The sequence below is a fragment of the Muntiacus reevesi genome, chromosome 1, assembly GCF_963930625.1.
Source record: "Muntiacus reevesi chromosome 1, mMunRee1.1, whole genome shotgun sequence".
Taxonomy (NCBI): Eukaryota; Metazoa; Chordata; class Mammalia; order Artiodactyla; family Cervidae; genus Muntiacus; species Muntiacus reevesi.
The window spans coordinates 138,023,848-138,042,171 of record NC_089249.1 but is presented as its reverse complement, the minus strand read 5'-3'; the positions used below and the strand labels follow the sequence as shown (position 1 = coordinate 138,042,171).

General features: G+C 38.1%; 1 protein-coding gene across 12 annotated transcripts in view; it reads left to right on the top strand.

Moving 5' to 3' along the window:
- The window catches only part of SGIP1 (SH3GL interacting endocytic adaptor 1), a 230,723-nt gene that overhangs the window by 174,859 nt on the left and 37,540 nt on the right, over nt 1-18,324 (top strand). For all 12 annotated transcript variants that reach the window (XM_065911342.1, XM_065911406.1, XM_065911402.1 and 9 more), the window contains one exon: nt 15,981-16,092. In XM_065911342.1, coding sequence (XP_065767414.1) covers nt 15,981-16,092 — 112 coding nt within the window. The remainder of the gene's footprint in view (nt 1-15,980; nt 16,093-18,324) is intronic.

Genomic DNA, 18,324 nt, shown 5'->3' with positions numbered 1-18,324 from the left:
CCCTAACATGGTAATCCTATAAGAAACAGGTCAGATTTTTCACAGATGACCAAACAGATATTAATTCATTCATCTGAGAGTCATTAGAGAAAGGAAACTTGAAAGGCATAAGCAATTTTATGAGAAGGAGCCATTTTGCTAAATTCACAATATTCTTCAAGTGGGAATTGTTCACTAATTGCCCCCACCCCACTGTTGCTGTGCTGGGCTCAGTCGTGTCCAACTCTTTGCGACCCCATGGACTGTGTAGCCCTCCAGGCTTCTCTGTCCATGGCGATTCTCCAGGCAAGAATACTGGAGTGGGTTGCCATGCCCTCCTTCAGGGGATCTTCCCAATCCAGGGATCGAACCCAGGTCTCCAGCATTGCAGGCAGGTTCTTTACCATCTGAGCTACCAGGGAAGCACCCCCCACTCTGACTGTAGGCCCTTCTCAATCAATAAAGTTACTGAGCACTCAACTCTACAAACAAATACAGTGTTAAGTACAACCAAGTTGGGGAAAATTACAGAAACATAAGAAGCACTGATACAAGATTGTCTTCATTGAAAATATTAAAACTGCCCTCCCTAGCTATTCCAAATTTTTTTAATGTAAACTACAATGTGATTATGAAATGTAAACTGTTTTCTATTCACAATTGAAGGTCACAGAGAGTTTAAAAAAAAAATAGCCTAAACCTGTGAGGAAGATTTAAGTGGAGCAGAACCTATAATATGTTCTACCAGGCAGGTCTGCTGATGGTTTCAGAATTCACTCGACCTTTGGACTTCCTTTATGGTCCAGTGGTTAAGACCCCATACTTCCAATGCAGGGGATGTTCAATCCCTGGTTGAGGAACTAAGATCCAACATGCTGCACAGCCAAAAAATAAATAAGTAAATAGCACCTAATGCTGGTTCCCTGGTGGTTCTGACGGTAAAGAATCTACCTGCAATGTGGGAGACCTAGGTTCAATCCCTGGATCAGGAAGATCCCCTGGAGAAGGGGATGGCATCCCACTCCTATATTCTTGCCTGGAGCATACCATGGACAGCGGAGCCTGGTGGACTACAGTCCATGGGGTTGCCAAGAGTTGGACACGACTAAGTGACTTTCACAATGCTGGTTCTGAGGCTCACAAACAAAACTAGTAAAATATTTTTTTAAAAAAGAACGATGCACTTGACCTCTTCACAAGGAATTAGTGGTTCTGAAATTCTCTGGGATTGACCAACATGCTGATATTTCCCTTGACTTCCTGTTCTTTGAGGCAGGTGCCTTGTCTCATTTAAGTTTAGTGTATGACTGTCATACTAGAGATAGACTAGAAAGTCAGTAAAAGAGAAGCCTCTTTCTTTATTCTTCTCACTCCTGATACCAAACATGTAGGGTGTTTCCCTTCACACTAAGCAGTTTGGGCACTAATTGCCTGGAGTCAGGCAGACCCCACAGGTTAAGGCTCAGCCCCACCAGCCTGTCCCCTCACTTCACACCCCAGTCACAAGTCTCAGGCCTGTACTTCTAATGGACCACCTATAAATGGAGTGTTCCCCATAACCATGTCCTGGGGCTCCATAATTTGCTAGGACAACTCACAGAACTCAAGAAAACGGTTTACTTTCTATTACCTGTTTATTCTAGAAGATACAACACAGGCTCAGACAAATGAAAGAAATGACGAGGACAAAGTCTGAGAGAAGGGGGCATGGAACACTCATAGGTGTGTGCCATTCCAGTACGTTGATTTGTTCATCAACCCGGATGCTCTCCAAGCCTCATTGTTTCAGAGGTTTATTATGTAGGTTGTGTGAATCATTGACTCTCAGTGATTAAGTCAATGTCCAGACTATCTCCTCTCCCCGAGACTGGGGGACAGGACAGAAAGTTCCATTCCTCTAACCAGCCAGCCTCCATCCTCCAAGAGTCACCTCATTGGTAGAAACTCAAGTATGCTTGGAAGAGGCTTTTTTATGAATAACAGCCCCCACTCAACCCTTTCACTCAAGAAATCACAAGGGTTTGAGGAGCTCTGTGCCAGGAACTGGAACAAAGACCAAATATGTGTTTCTTACCATTGTATTCAGCAAAGTGCTCTCTGTTTTAGCCCTTGTGTCGAAGCCAAATGATGTGAATGGGATGCTAGAGATGACATGAATGTACACATTTCATATCAGAATTATGTCCAATTAAATACCTGTGGGAAAGCTTAAGAGTAGTTAGCAGCTTCTACCTCAAGTCACCAAGCACAGGTACCTAGTTGGTGAAAAGATGATTTTATTTGGGTTCAGCGTGTATAGAGTACTGCAGCTGATACCAATACTGCTAATGAAATACCATGAGTCCTTACCAAGGAGGGCTTATTACTGCTAATTACTCCCTGGAATAAACTCATATAATCCATACGGCAAGTGTGTGGATTCACATTTTAAAATATTATTCACATTTTACTGATGAGTAACAAGAGGCACTGAAAATTTAGGTGACTTCCCCCAAATAACACAGCTAGTCAATGGGTAAATCCATTCAAGAGGAGTTAGTGTTCTGTTATAAAACCAATACTGCTAACTACTGTAATGTTCAAATCTTCACTGTGCCACTCAAAAATAATGTGATCTGGAGAATTTAACGTCTCTGAGTTTCAGTTTTGTAATTTTTTAAGTGGAAGCTATCATACCCACCTAGCCAGATAATTAGGAAAATCAAATAAGAGAGATTTTTGTTTGTTTGTTTTTTAATATACTGCACACTATGACAGACTTTTTGGTTTGGTTTTGTGTTTATTTAGACTTTATGTTTTAGAGCAGTTCTATGTTCTCAGTAAAATTGAGGGGAAGGTACCGGGATTTCCAATTCACCCCTTGCCCCCACACATGTACAACCTTCCTCACCCAAGTGGGACATTTATTACAATGGATGAACCTACACTGACACAGCGTAATCACCTAAAATCCAAAGTGTACATTAGGGTTTACTCTTGGTATTGTGTATTCCACTGGTTTGAACAAACGTGTCTTTAATTATGATATCCAGAGCTTTTTTCACTGCCCTAAAAATCCTCTGTGCTCTGTCCATTCACTCTTTCCCAGTCCCCCAACCCCTGGCAACCACTGATCTTTTCACTAGTTCCATAGTTATTCCTTTTCCAGAATGTCATAGTGTTGGAATCGTATAGTGTGTAGCCTTTTTCAGATTGGCTTCTTTCACTTAATAATATGATTTTAATATTCCCTCAGGTCTTTTTATGACTTCACTGCTCTGAAATGTTTTTATTTTTCGTACTTTGAGTTTGCATTCAAACTGAATGAGGAGAATTAAGGCAAGGGGCCAAGAAAGTTCTGTGCCTAACATCCATTTGTTTCTTATTTCTGGCATTTTCCTGATCTCTAAAGTGACTGCTTGGGGCTCTGGGAGTGACTAAGGCCAGGAGTTTCCTTTCATATCTCCATCAAACTCACTGTAGTAAATGCCATAATAGAATTATAAAAACATGCTGGAAATGTATAAATAATGGATAAACTTTTAACTGGGAAGAATCTGGGAAAGCTTCTTAGAGACACAGGGACTTTGACCTGACTGACAGTAAAGGGCAAGGAGGACTTCAGATACCGAAGACTGTTCCAATTTCAAGAAAGATTTGGGCAAAGATGTTAGGGTGAGTGAAATCCATGTTATTCTCAGGGATGATATCCACATTTCACCCAGTAATGACATCTATGTTGCATTCAATAAACACTGGGAGAGGCTAGGCATGTTTTAAGAAATGATCTTGAAAAAGACCAACTGGAGCTCATATTCTGAAAGATTTTAAATACTGAAAGAAAGGATTTGATTACAATCTTTATGCAAGGTGGAACCTTGAGAAATTTTTGAGGATGGTAGGATCATCTTTGATTTTAAGGATTAGAGAAATTTGGGGTTTTACTGAATAATTCAGGATAAGTAGTAAAGAACTGACAGTACTGTTTTCATCGAGATATTTGAAAAAAGCCATAGGGGTAGAAACATTTGGCATTTAATTGGTTGTACAAAGGGGCTTCCCAGGTGGTGCTAGTGGTAAATAACCCACCTGCCAATGCAGGAGATGTAAGAGTTGCAGGTTTGATCCCTGAGGTCCTGATCTCCAGGGTCAGGAAGATCCCCTGGAGAAGGGGATGGCAACCCACTTCAGTATTCTTGCCTGGAGAATCCCATGGATAGAGGAGCCTGGTGGGCTATAGTCCACAGGGTCGCAAAGAGTCAGACAACTGAAGCAATTGAGCATGCCTGCACAGGTTATGGAAAAGAAGTGAATACTTCCACTCTGAGACACAGGGAGAAGGGTGCGGCTGTAAACCAGGAGAAAGGAGACTCTAGGAGCCCTGGATTTGGTCAGAAAGAATGAACTACTTTTGAGACATCTCAGCTTTGAAGTCCTGCACACCATCCCTTATATACGAGTCCAGGAGTAGACAGACTCTGGAAATGTGGGAATTATTTGTTTGGAGATGAGGGCTGAATCCAGGGAGGTGAGAGCTCAGCCTTGGGACAAACCTGTATCATAGGAGCCATATGGAAAAAAGAATGCATTGGAACTTGGAATTTGCTCCATTGTATCTTTTCTATGAAGTCACACAAATATTAATGATTAATTTTGAATGCACAATATTTAATGGATATATTTTTGTGCTATATATTAAGTACCTAGATCTTTTCTTGATCTGTTTTCTCTCAATTGTTCAGGAAACAAGAAGCATGGAAGAGGGCGTGCCTAACTAGCTCACCTAGCTGCACCCTGAGTATGACCTGACCATTATCCTAAGTAACAGATAGGAAAATCGCAGATACCAAACCTGGAAGGAACATATCTTCTCGAAGGCCATTATAGCAAATGCAAGTTAATATAGATGTGACATACTGCCTCTTTTCGCTGGCTGTTGCCTGGCCGTGTCTTTTGTCCAATCTTCTCATCTGTCTTATAATCTTCTATCTTTTCTTCTCGACACATGCATATAAACACTGAAAACTGAACATCATATGAGACTGAAGAAATTATTAATATTTTTCATGTCCATGAAACAAAAAAGTAATAACTTGTATAAACTTTACAAATAATTGAGTAACAAATTTTGCATTTCTTGGTTTATAAATAGAAATAAAATTGGGTTTTTAATAGGACACTTCAGTTTTCTTTTTCCATGAAGTAGGAGCTCTTGCAAAAAAAATTTGACATTCCCTGCCTATCCCCACAGTTAAACTTATAGACATATAACTCATGTTCAAAGGAGGAATTAGTTGCTTGTTATGATATAATAGAGTTTCTGAAATACTCCTCATAGAAGCTGCAGTGTGTCTAGACATGCTCATAGTTAATATTCGTTAGCAGGAATTAGGACTATCTTCATATGTTTATATGGATGTGTACAGAATTGATTATGATGGATACATAGCAAAATGCTAAGGTTTACCCATGCTTACTGATTCTCCAGCAGGTAGATACCTGATAAGAAGAACAATGAGCAAACCTGTGGAACACAGCCTTGATAATTGCTATAGGAACAAATATTGTTTTGACTGTATTCATCCAGTCAGCAAGGAATTCCTGAGTCCCTACTGTGACCTCAGTACTATGAAAGTTACTGTGGCTACAGTGGAGAACAAGACACATCTCCACCTTCATGGAATGTAGAAGCCAGATGTTAAACAAGTTGTACAACAACATGCATGGAGATCGTTATAATTCAGGATATACAGGGCTTTGGAGGCACCCAGAAAAAAGACAACCTGGCCTAGAAGCTAGGGAGAGCTTCCAGGGGAAGAAGAAGGCATGACTTTTTAGGCTACAAGGAGTCTGCTTTGAAGAAAGATAAAATGTTGCCGAGTGAGAGTTCTAATAAAAAATCTTATGTAACATGTAAATGTTAACCTAAAAGTGTATTGGATATTATCCTAGATATTAAGGCTAGAATAAGAGCTCCTAGTTAGTTTATATGAGTTTATTCTTAGTACACACACATGCATACACACACATATTTGTATAGATAGAGAAAATATGTGGAATACATATATGCTTAGAAAGAGAGAATGTGTGTGTGTCTCTGTGTACACATGCATTGGCTTTAGAATAAGCCTTCTGGGTCTAAGTTATAGTTTCAGCATGATGTGAAAAAGCTGACTTAAAACTCAGCATTCAAAAAACTATGATTATGGCATCCGACCCCATTACTTCATGTCAAACAGAAGGGGAGAAAGTGGAAACAGTGACAGATTTTATTTTCTTGGGCACCAAGATCACTGCAGATGGTGACTGCAGCCATGAAATATAAAAGACACTTGCTTCTTGGAAGACAAGCTGTGACAAAGCTAGACAGCATATTAAAAAGCAGAGATACCACTTTGCACACAAAGATCCATATAATCAAAGCTCTGGTTTTTCCAGTAGTCATGTATGGACGTGAGATTTGGACCATAAAGAAAGCTGAGTGCTGAAGAAATGATGCTTACAGATTGTGGTGCTGGAGAAGATTCTTGAGAGTCTCTTGGACAGCGAGGAGATCAAACCAGTCAACCCTGAAGGAAGTCAACCCTGAATATTCATTGGAAGAACTGATGTTGAAGTTGAGGCACCAATATTTTGGCCACCTGGTGTGAAGAGCCTACTCAATGAAAAAATAACCTGATGCTGGGAAGGATTGAAGGCAGGAGTAGCAGGGGGCGACAGAAGATGGGATGGTTGGATAGCAGCACCGACTCAATGCACAGGAGTTTGAGCAAATTCCAGGAGATAGTGAAGGACAGGGAAGCCTGGCACATTGCAGTCCATGGGATTGCAAAGAATCAGACACAACTTAGCAACTGAACAGCAACAAATGATGTGACTTTAGGGAAGCTACTTAACCTGAGTCTTGGTTTCCTTCTCTGGTTATTTGGAATGGTAATGGTATTACTAGAAAATAGTAACATTCATAGAGTTGTAGTGCTTGTGTTCAAGATTCAATAGTCAAGTATGATGTCAGTTCACACAAAGTGCTCAATGGTGATTAACTCTTAACACCCTTGTCCAACTTCCCACATCCCTGGACTGTTTTGTTTGGTTATTGCCTGCTTTGGAGAAGGTCGGGTCTAGTTTTCTTCCACATAAAACATCTGGCAACTCCGTCTACTGTGAGTGGCTACACGGCCCCCCAACGCCCTTGTCAGCAGGGACAATGAGCAGTCTTTCCTGCCCTGTGTGTGCTGCAGGAGAGTGATTTGGAAGCAGAAAGCCTCCTCCCTGCTGCACACTCACCCCCCACCACCACCAGCCTCCACCAGAGCCCATCATTAAAGCTAACTTGTTGAGACTAATGATCTCCCTGCTGATACACTCCTTGGGGTGCTGTGTTCATTGCTGATGAGAGATGTTGGAAGAAAATCTGTTACCATCTCTTTTATTAAAGAATTTGTAAATCAAGGCATTTCAGCAGATTTGACAAGTGATTTCAAACTTCTTAAGAAAAGAATGGAGAAGCTAAGAATGACCAGAGGGATCTGTTTTTCCTTTGCATGGTGGAGCCTTCATTGTACGATAGCTTTTTTAAAATTGAAGCATAGCTGACACACAATATTATTTAAGTTACAGGTGTAAAATATAATAATTCACAATTTATAGTTATTATAAAACATTATCTATATTCCTTATGTTGTACAATATATCCTTGTAGCTTATTTTACACATAATAGTTTGTGCGATAGCTTTTTATTGTGTGTCTTCTAAGAAGGACTGTCCACAGATGGAGGCAGCCCATGCATTGTACTCCTGACTCTGACTCCCCCAGACAGATGAGGACCTCTGACATCCACTTCAGTGAGAGCTGACACATGAATGAAAAAGGGATTCAATGAAGTGATTTCAAAACTCAGAAGAATCTCTCACTTCTAAGAACTTATGTATATGTGGAATAAATATATTTCATCAATACCATGTATACCCCTAACAGATTTAGTCAATTACTTGTGAAAGGCCTTTATAAACTATACAATACTATATACATGCAATCATTTCTTAAAATAATAATTATCATTAAATAAATACTTAATATGTGCTAAGAATTTTGCATTCATTGCTTTATTTAGTAAATCAAAGATAGATGCGGGGACATTAAGATAAGTCTTTGCACTTAAGCTATTTTAACCTTTTTGTATCTTTGACTATTTTGTAACATGTATGTGGTAATAATTTCTGGTACAGCATATACTTCCAACAGACAGGAACCTTCATGGACTTCTTCTTCTGCTGGCTCTGCTGCTCTAAGTCACCCGGATATGTAGAAATGTGGCCTTGGGGTTTCTTCTCCTGCTGGCACACATTCACAGAGTGTGTGATTCACAGTTGTGTTTCTGGTCTTATATTCCAAGTAACTCCAGTGTTGCTTCCCCTAAGGTTTGATTTAGAGGTTTGAACTATGCCTCTGAGAAAACACAAAAGGTTTGGGTGAGGTTAATTTTTCAAGGATGTTTTGGTGACTTTCAGGAGTTGCAGTCGTCATCATAGAGGGTGAGTCCAGGAAGAGGAAGAATGAGTTATTTATTTAATGTTGTTATCCTTTCCTAGATTTCACCTTTTATGGACGCTGCTCATAGCCCATTCGCCAGGAAACTGGCAGCTCAAATAGCAGGCTTTCAGCCAGTCAGACTAGGACCAACAGCATTCTTTATGCCTTTCCATTCATAAATATCAACCCCCTAGGGAAATAACTTTGTAACTCAAAATTACCAGCATCCACTTTTTAACTGTAAGAACAGAAACCACCCAAATAATAAAGGAGAAATGTAGAAACTTCAGCATTATTTGACACTAGCGTAACTCTCAATTTATTTTTCTTAGTTTTTGTGTTACATTGGAGTATAATTGATTGACAATGTTGTGTTAGTTTCAGATGTACAGCAAAGGGATTCAGTTACACATATACATATATCTATTCTTTTTCAAATTCTTTCCCCATCTAGGTTATTGCAGAGTATTGAGCAGAGTTCCCTCTGCTATACAGTAGGTCCTTGTTGGTTATAGCAGTTTGTTATAGCAGTGTGTACATGTCAGTCCCAAACTCCCAATCTAATCCTTCCCCCACCCTTCCCCCTGGTAACTGTAAATTCATTCTCTAAATCTGTGAGTCTGTTTCCATTTTGTAAATAAGTTCATTTGTATCATTTTTTTTAGATTCACTTGTAAGCAATATTTTATGTTTGTCTTTATCTGGTTTACTTCCCTCAGTATGACAATCTCTAGCTCCATCCATGTGGCTGCAAATGGCATCATTTTGTTCTTTTTATGGCTGAGTAATATTCCATTCTATATATGCACCACTTCTATCTATAAAATTTTTTGCCACACTATCATTATACATACTCATTATAGAAAAGCAGAAAGATATAAAAAATGAAATAATCTATATTCTAATAACCTTAGATAACCACTATTTTGGTATATTTTATTTCTAAGATTTTTCATGTGTAGGTGACTATATGTAATTTATGTTCATACAGTGTATAAGTATGCATTTTCTTACTTTAACATATGATAATGTCCCCCATGCCATTAAATTGCATTTGAAAATAGCTCACAGTTTGTTTTATTCTGATCATGAAATTGATGCAAGCACGAAATTGACATAAGCATGAAATTGATGTAATCCCAGACAAGCCCATCTTAGGGCTTCCCTGGTGGCTCCGATTGTAAAGCTGTCTGCCTGCAAAGCAGGAGATCCCAGTTCGGTCCCTGGGTCAGGAAGATCCCCTGGAGAAGAAAATGGCAACCCACTCCAGTACTCTTGCCTGGAAAATTCCATGGAGAGAGGAGCCTGATAGGCTACAGTCCATGGGATCACAAAGAGTCGGACACAACTGAGTGACTTCACTTTCTTTCTTTCTTTCAATTACTTCTTAAAATTCAAACAATATGGAGAAGTATAGATTAAAGAATAAGTACAAAGAAAGAAGGATATCCTGCTATTTGCAACAACATGGATGAATCTTGAGTACATTATGCTGTGAAATAAGCCAGACAGAGAAAGACAAGTACCACATGGTACCATTTGTATGTCGAATCTAGAAAAGAAAGTCAGATTCATAGAAACAGAGAGTCAAAAAGTGGCTGCCAGGGACTGGGTATGGGGAAATAGGGAGAATTTGGTAAAAGTGTACAAACTTTCAACTACAAGATGAATATGGTCTGAGGATCTAATGTTTTTGTTGCTGTTGTTTAGTTGCTTGGTTGTGTCCAACTCTTTGCAACCCCTGGACTGTAGCCCACCAGGCTCTTCTGTCCATGGGATTTCCCAGGCAAGAATACTGAAGTGGGCTTCCGTTTCCTTCTCCAGGGGCTCTACTCTGACCCAGGGATCAAAGCCACGTCTCCTGCATTGCAGGTGAATTCTTTACCACTGGGCCACTATGGAAGCATGAGAAGCTAACATAAAACATAGTGACTATAGTTGATGGCACTGTATTGTACAACTGAAATTTGCTGAGAGAGTAGAACTTAAATGTTCTCATAAAAGAAAGAAAGGAAGGAAGGAGGCAGGGAGGGAGGAAGGGATGAAAGAAAGAAAAATATGTGAGGTAATGGATGTGTGAATTAACTAGATGGGAGAAATCCTCCCACAATGTATATGTAGGTCAGATCATCACACATACACATTAAACATCTTACAATTTAATTCGCAATTATACCTCAAGAAAGTCAGAGAAAAAGACTCTGAAATCACAAGTGCATGTGTGTGTGTGTGTGTGTGTGTGTGTGTGTGTTGCATTTACTTGATTCCAAAAATTCCTCCATTGGGATATACTTCATTGGCTTAATAACAATCTTCTGGTGCAAAGTAAGCTTCATTAAATTAATAAGTGAATTTTTTCTAACCAATTATAACAGACAAATTGCAAGCCTTTATCTTCAATATAACCATTAGAAATTGAATCTAAACTTATTTAAATTTTAGAATTAAAAATGAATTTAAATCACTTCCATCCATCAGCAGTTATGTTTAATACCATAGTAATTTGATGCTTTTTATGTTCATTATCTTGACCTCTTTATTCTCTTTGTTGTTAATAGTTTCATTTGGGGGCACATCAAAAATTCCAGGCTTTTATCCGCATTCATATTCCCAAGTTTATTTATAAATTGCTAAAAGGTAAACAGCTTTTTAAAAAATCAGTCAAAAGTTGTTGACAGATACATTTTTAACACCAAAGTTATATATTCTTTCATATGCATAATTCAGCCATAACCGACTTCTCCCGTCTTTCAAATTACTATGGTTTAGATTTCAAAGAATCTGGCAATTTCTTCTACCTCTCATTGCATAGCCTGGTATATGACAGTTTATCATCTGTATACAAATAACTTTTCACTTTATTACTGCATCAGCTGGAATCTTTTTAAAAATATATTTAAGGGGCAATAAGGGTTCAAATTCAGTCAAATTCAGATGTTTGACTCTGCTTATCCCCTCAATGTATAAAGAACAAAAAGCATGTTAATATTTGATATTTTATTTTGTTGTAGAACAAACATAATAATTGCTATTTCTATCTTGAATTCTTTAAAAATAATCATTAATAGTAATATAATTGTTATAATACTGAACTATTATCTAACTTCATGGAGTCTTTATTTTTCATTCACATCTAATATTACAGTCCTCTTCTATATTGTAAGCTCCATAAAGGGAGAGGTAGGTACATCTCAGACATTTCTGTGAATCTCTCAGCATCTAGCACAGTGCCTACTTGTGCAGGAACTACATTCAAATGAATCAAGAGATAAATATGCATTCAACCAGCTTTCATCTCCTGTTAGTCCAAGCATTATATCAAGTAAATTGAATAGATGATAGCCACCCATGTAATACACAAAAAATTAAACATGCATGATAGAATTCACTGTTCTTATCATAAGAAAATTTAGAGTTGGAAGGAATTTGAAAATTTTGGTCTATCTCCTTGCTCAGTGAAGAATACTATTTGTGATATCATCTCCTTTCATTCTCTGCCTCAAAAGTTACTCAAATTCAGAGTCAACTCTAATTCAACAATGTTGGTAAAGCTTACCCTGACAAAATAACAGCAACAAAAACAAGATGTTTTTCAAGTACATACTGTCAACTACAAATAGGCACTTGCCATCTACCTCCACAAAGAGTAAATTATGTGCTGCTGCAACTGCTGACTTTCAACACCCCCTGAAAGGAGTTCAGAGTGGAGAGCTGAAGCACTCTGTGCTCTCGGAAAAACTGGCAGAACAAGTCTTCAGATAGATATTTTATGAAACAATTCTTTTATTTTATGAACCAATTCTTGTATTGCCTCATATCTAGAAAAGCACTAAAATCCTTCATGGTAACATCTGTTCCTCCAGACTAGCAGAAACTTTCTGCAAAAAAAAAATATGAGTTTGATTGCGTGTATTCCCCTTTCATGAAAACCACATATATACTGACCTTTCCCCTACCTCTTTGGAACAGTTCCTCAGAGCTATCTGAAATGCTCTGATAGTTTTGAGAAATGTCCTCATTTTTCCCCGAAATAAAACTTAGCTCATAATTCTCAATTCTGTGTATGTGCGTTTTTTAAGTCAGCAATACCATTTAAAAAAATTTTACAGATTTTATCCCATTTGATGTCCACCACAAGATGCTTTTAAACTGTGGTGTTGGAGAAGACTGTTGGGAGTCCCTTGAACTGCAAGATCAAACCAGTCAATCCTAAAGGAAATCAACCCTGAATATTCATTGGAAGGACTCATGCTAAAGCTGAAACTCCAATACTTTGGCCACCTGATGTGAAGAGCCAACTCATTGGAAAAGACCCCGATGCTGGAAAAGATTGAAGGCAGGAGTAGAAGGGAAGAACAGGGGATGAGATGATTGGATGGCATCACCAATTCAATGGACAGGAGTTTGAGCAAGCTCTGGGAGTTGGTGATGGACAGGGAAGCCTGGTGTGCTGCAGTTCATGGGGTCTCAAAGAGTCAGACATGACTGAGCGACTGAGCTGGCTGACAAGCCTTCAAAATAGATATTATTATCTATTTTATATTAAAGATGAGGAAACCGAGTCACAGCCAGATTAAATAACTTATTTCTTGTCATATAGATTGTAAGTGGAGGAGCTGGAATTCACACCCAGGTCTATAAGATTCCAGAGCCCTAGCAGCCTTTAAATCAAGGAGCAACATTTCCTGCTCTGCTCATTGGGCAATGAAAAATCTTCACAGCGCTGTCACTTGAACTATTGTCTTAAGCCCTTACTTGCATATGTTACTGTTACTAGTTTTTAGAAATGCTTATATCTTATTTTCTGGAAGTTTACATATCTGTGTCTCCAAATGTGTAAAAAAAAAAATATGTAAAAATACTTTACAAATAGTAAAGGCTCTGTAAATATTTGGCATATTCTTTCAAAACACCATGAAGGGATACTCTTTTCAAATCAGTTTATTTCTGTGTGAGAAAATTGCTCTTTCTGTTTAAAACTCCTTAGATTCCTAAAACAAAATTATAGAATCCTACTACACAAAGATTATATAGTCTATTGCCTTCATTTTATGGTTGAGAAACCTAAAGATAATTGACTTGCCCAAGGTCACAAAGCTATTAGCTTGCAGATGCATGGCCGTGAACTCTGGCTTCTAGAGTCACTGTCTCTTAATATTATTTCAGATATTCAAAAATAGTTTCAAGTCCCATCTTGGTCATCTTAGACCATGAGGTCTACAGCATCTTAGACATTCTCTTAGTTTTAGCCCAGTTTTACAATAGTCAAATTAGCAAAGACTTTCTAAGGTACTGCAGGGAAACAGAAGCATTCATTTATTATTGATAGCATTTTCATTGAATATAATCTTTATGTAAAATAATCTGGCATTCTTAGTAATCAAAAATTGATCTGCCTTATGGTTTGGTTGTCCCACTTTGTAGCAATAAAACTGTATCTTAAGAAAATAATTGAAAGAAAAAGAACAATTTATACAAAGATGGATTTAGAATAATTTCTACCTAGAAATGGCCAAACATTTGGAGAATGATTTTTTGTAGAATAATATATACTCATGGAAGTGCTATGTAGGCCAGATAGCAATAAGGAAAATTATGTAATAAATGAAAAAAGTAAAAAAGAAGATGGCATAATTAGTTGCAATGTATAGGGATGTGAAGAAATTAGAATTGTAAATTGTGGATCCTTTAAGGTAAAAGCGTTTTTTGTCAAATTTTGCTATTTCTCCTTTCCTGGCATTGTTGATTAAACCCACAGTAAGAACTGTGGTGCCCAGAAGTGAATGTAGCTAGAGTATAGGGTTGTTGGAAAGATAGAGAGGAGGTGTGTCAAGAAGAACAGATCTGGGCCAGGCTGCATGTCTCGGTCCATTCTGAATTCTATAACAAAATGCCACAGACTGCATGGCTCACAAACGACAAAAATTCTTGAGAACAAGGATTGTGTTTAGTTATCTTTGAATCCCCAGCACCTACCACAATGCCTGACACATAGTAGATAAGCAAATGTTTGGTGAGAATCAATGCCCACATCCAAGACATTGGAAGTCAAGGGAAGATAGAAAGCAGACACTAGAATGAACTAGAATTATCAAAGAAAACTTTATTGAGGAGGGAAATATACAAAGGGTAGATCTTCACATAATCAGAGAAGAGGATGACAGTTACTGAAGGTAAAAGATAAAAAAGCATAACGTGTAGTGTGTGATGAAGTGGGGAAAATTAAATGTGTTTTGTTTGATAGGAAGGAGAAGCAATGAATGTGTGACATAATTAAATACTTTGTTCATTAAAATTCTCCTCTTCAGTACTGTGTCCAGAGATTGTTAATGAAGGCAACGATCCTAAACTTAGTCCTTTTGGAAACCTCAAAGTGTACCAAAACCATATAAAAATGTTTCATTTAGACAAATTATATATTATAAACTATTTCCCAGGTGACTAGTAGTAAAGTATTTACCTGCTAAGCAGGAGACAAAGGATCTATCCTGGGGTCGGGGAAATCCCCTGGAGAAGGAAATGGCAACCCACTCCAGTATTCTTGCGTGGGATATCCCATGGACAGAGGAGCCTGGCAGACTACAGTCCATGAGGTCACAGAAGAGTAGGACACGACTTAACGACTAAACAACAAAGAATATTATAAACAGTATAGGGGGAAAACATGAGCTTTAGAGGAGGGCAAATCTACATTTGAATTTTAGTTTTGCCACTTAACTATGTTATTAGGGCAAATCACTTAGCTCTTTGAGCTTCCGTTTTCTTTCTGTAAAATGGGAACATAATGCCTATCTCCCACTGGGCTGATGTGGGGCTTGAATACAGTAATTCTTATAAGATATTCAGTGTGGTGTTTGGTATATAGTAGATGCTTAGTATACATGAGCACTACTTTTATTTTTAATAATGTGAATTGATGCATTGATGTGTGTGTGATAAGTCAAGGTGGACATTTGGGTTGCACATGTTTGGGGATAAGCACACTTGAGTCTCCTTGATCTGAGGGTAATTGGAAATGGAAACAACTCAGAAAAAGATAACGTATAACATGGTGCCCCATGGCTGTCTGCCTCTTTAAAATGAAGTAATAACAACACTTTTGAGTCTATTGGCAATAGTATGATGTGAATGCTCAAATAGGCAGCTAATAATTTTCTTTACTAACTACCTGCTGTATAAACTGTCATGCAAATACTGCCTTATGATTTATGTAAGCATTGAAAAATCCCATGACTTTATTCTTATGCTTGGATTTTTTCTATGGTAGAATACCTAATTGAATTAGTTTCAAGTGTGTTTGTCTGTAAACCGGCCAAATATTTCCTTTTAAATACTTGAGCTCTATGTTGAATATACAGTTACGGTTCTTAGCACGTTACTTTGTTTCAGTAATTAGATTTCATCCTACAATCCTATAATGAGGTTTTAGTTCCACATATACTAGGCTGTCTCCAATCCATATTAAGTGAAGATTTTTCATCCTATACAGGTTCTTCCAGGGGACCCAGCCCCCTAACCATGGGAGCCCAGGATACCCTCCCTGTTGCAGCAGCATTTACAGAAACGGTCAATGCCTACTTCAAAGGAGCAGATCCAAGCAAGTAAGCCTGGGGCTTAGTCCACTATATTCTCCAAACTCTATGCTATTCCACGGGGACACTCCACATATAATTATTTCATTCCACACTCTAAGACCAAAAAAAAATCTAGTCAGCAATAACAGGTGGCATACTTAGAATTAACTTAATTATGAATATTAACTCACTGATTTCTTTAAAATATATATGTGTGTGTATATATATATATATATATACCCTCCTCATGCTGGGGCCCTTGGAGAAGCCAGTGCTCACAGAACTCCGCCAATGCCCACAACTAGAGGCAAGAGGATATATATATTCCAAAAGGTCCAAATCTCTGATCAGAAATCTCTGATTCAGCCTTTTTTGTAAGTTACAGGAAACCCTAACTCAACTCTGTCAACAAGGAGAACATGTATTATCTCACAAAAGGAAATGTCTAGATCATGTCTTTATTGTCTTAGTCTTTCCTGGCTGAGAGTACTCACTTATAAACCAAAACAATGGTGCATTTGAATGAGAACCTGGAATAAAACTACCTTTCCATAAATACAGATTAGTAAGAGAATAAATTATATTAATTTGTAACCCTTGTTAAGTAAGGCAAAACTAGCCAAAAAATTGTAATTACAGCAAAGTAAAAATTTTAGAAAAAATGTACCATTCCCTATTTACATGAGCCTAATTTCACTTTTATCAGTACATCTTGACAATGGACTTCACCACATGTGATGTAATTACTTTGCCTCTCTGTAAAGAGTCCCCTGGATGGGGTTCAGGAAGTCTATGGATCCCTTGAAATTATATTTCATATCTAATGTGTATGTCTGCATGCACATTTGTCCATAGAGGGTCTACGGCATTCATTAATTTTACAAAGAGGTCAGATTAAAAAAAAAGGTCAAGTGATGGTTAGTCTACATTGAAAACTAAACACTTAAGTCAAATTAGTTTTGAAGTGTGTGACTAATGCAATTCCAGGTCTGACTTTGGAGGATAAACAAAGTACTAACCTGGGAGAGGAAAGAATTGCTTTTTGTTTTTTACTTGCAGGGACTAGGGCTTAGAAAACCTTGGTATCCATGGAATAAAAGATCAGAAAAAAAGTTAAATGTGCATATACTGTAGAGCACTATACTGTTTTATAAAAATTTTATAAACAGTGATATTAAGGATAGCTATATGTATTTTATATATATATATATTTTAAGTGAGAATCTATATGACTAATTATTAATAATCTTTACACTTCTGAAACAGTAGTGTTTTTTAGTCTAAATCTAACAGTATTATGCTGGAAAATTAATATAATGAGTAACTCTACTCCTATCTAGCACTGGGATCTATCAACTTCTCTAAATATCCTTTGAAACAACACTTAGGTTTTATCTTGGACCCAGAGTTTTGCAGAGAAGTAAACACTGTGGACTCTGGTGTCTTAGTTCATTTGGATTGCTATAACAGATTCAGTTCAGTTCATTTCAGTCGCTCAGTTGTGTCCGACTCTTTGCGACCCCATGAATCGCTGCACACCAGGCCTCCCTGTCCATTACAAACTCCCAGAGTTTACTCAAACTCATGCCTATCGAGTCGGTGATGCCATCCAGCCATCTCATCCTCTGTCGTCCCCTTCTCCTCTTGCCCCCAATCCCTCCAAGCATCAGGGTCTTTTCCAGCGAGTCAACTCTTCGCATGAGGTGGCCAAAGTATTGGAGTTTCAGCTTCAGCATCAGTCCTTCCAATGAACACCCAGAACTGATCTCCTTCAGGATGGACTGGTTAGATCTCCTTGCAGCCCAAGGGACTCTCAAGAGTCTTCTCCAACACCATAGTTCAAAAGCATGAATTTTTCGGCACTCAGCTTTCTTCACAGTCCAACTCTCACTCCATACATGACCACTGGAAAAACCATAGCCTTGACCAGACGGACCTTTGTTGGCAAAGTAATATCTCTGCTTTTTAATATGCTATCTAGGTTGGTCATGACTTTCCTTCCAAGGAGTAAGCGTCTTTTAATTTCATGGCTGCAGTCACTATCTGCAGTGATTTTGGAGCCCCAAAAATAAAGTCTGACACTGTTTCCACTGTCTCCCCATCTATTTCCCATGAGGTGATGGGACCAGATGCCATGATCTTAGTTTCCTGAATGTTAAGCTTTAAGCCTACTTTTTCACTCTCCTCTTTCACTTTCATCAAGAGGCTTTTTAGTTCCTCTTCACTTTCTGCCATAAGGGTGGTGTCATCTGCATATCT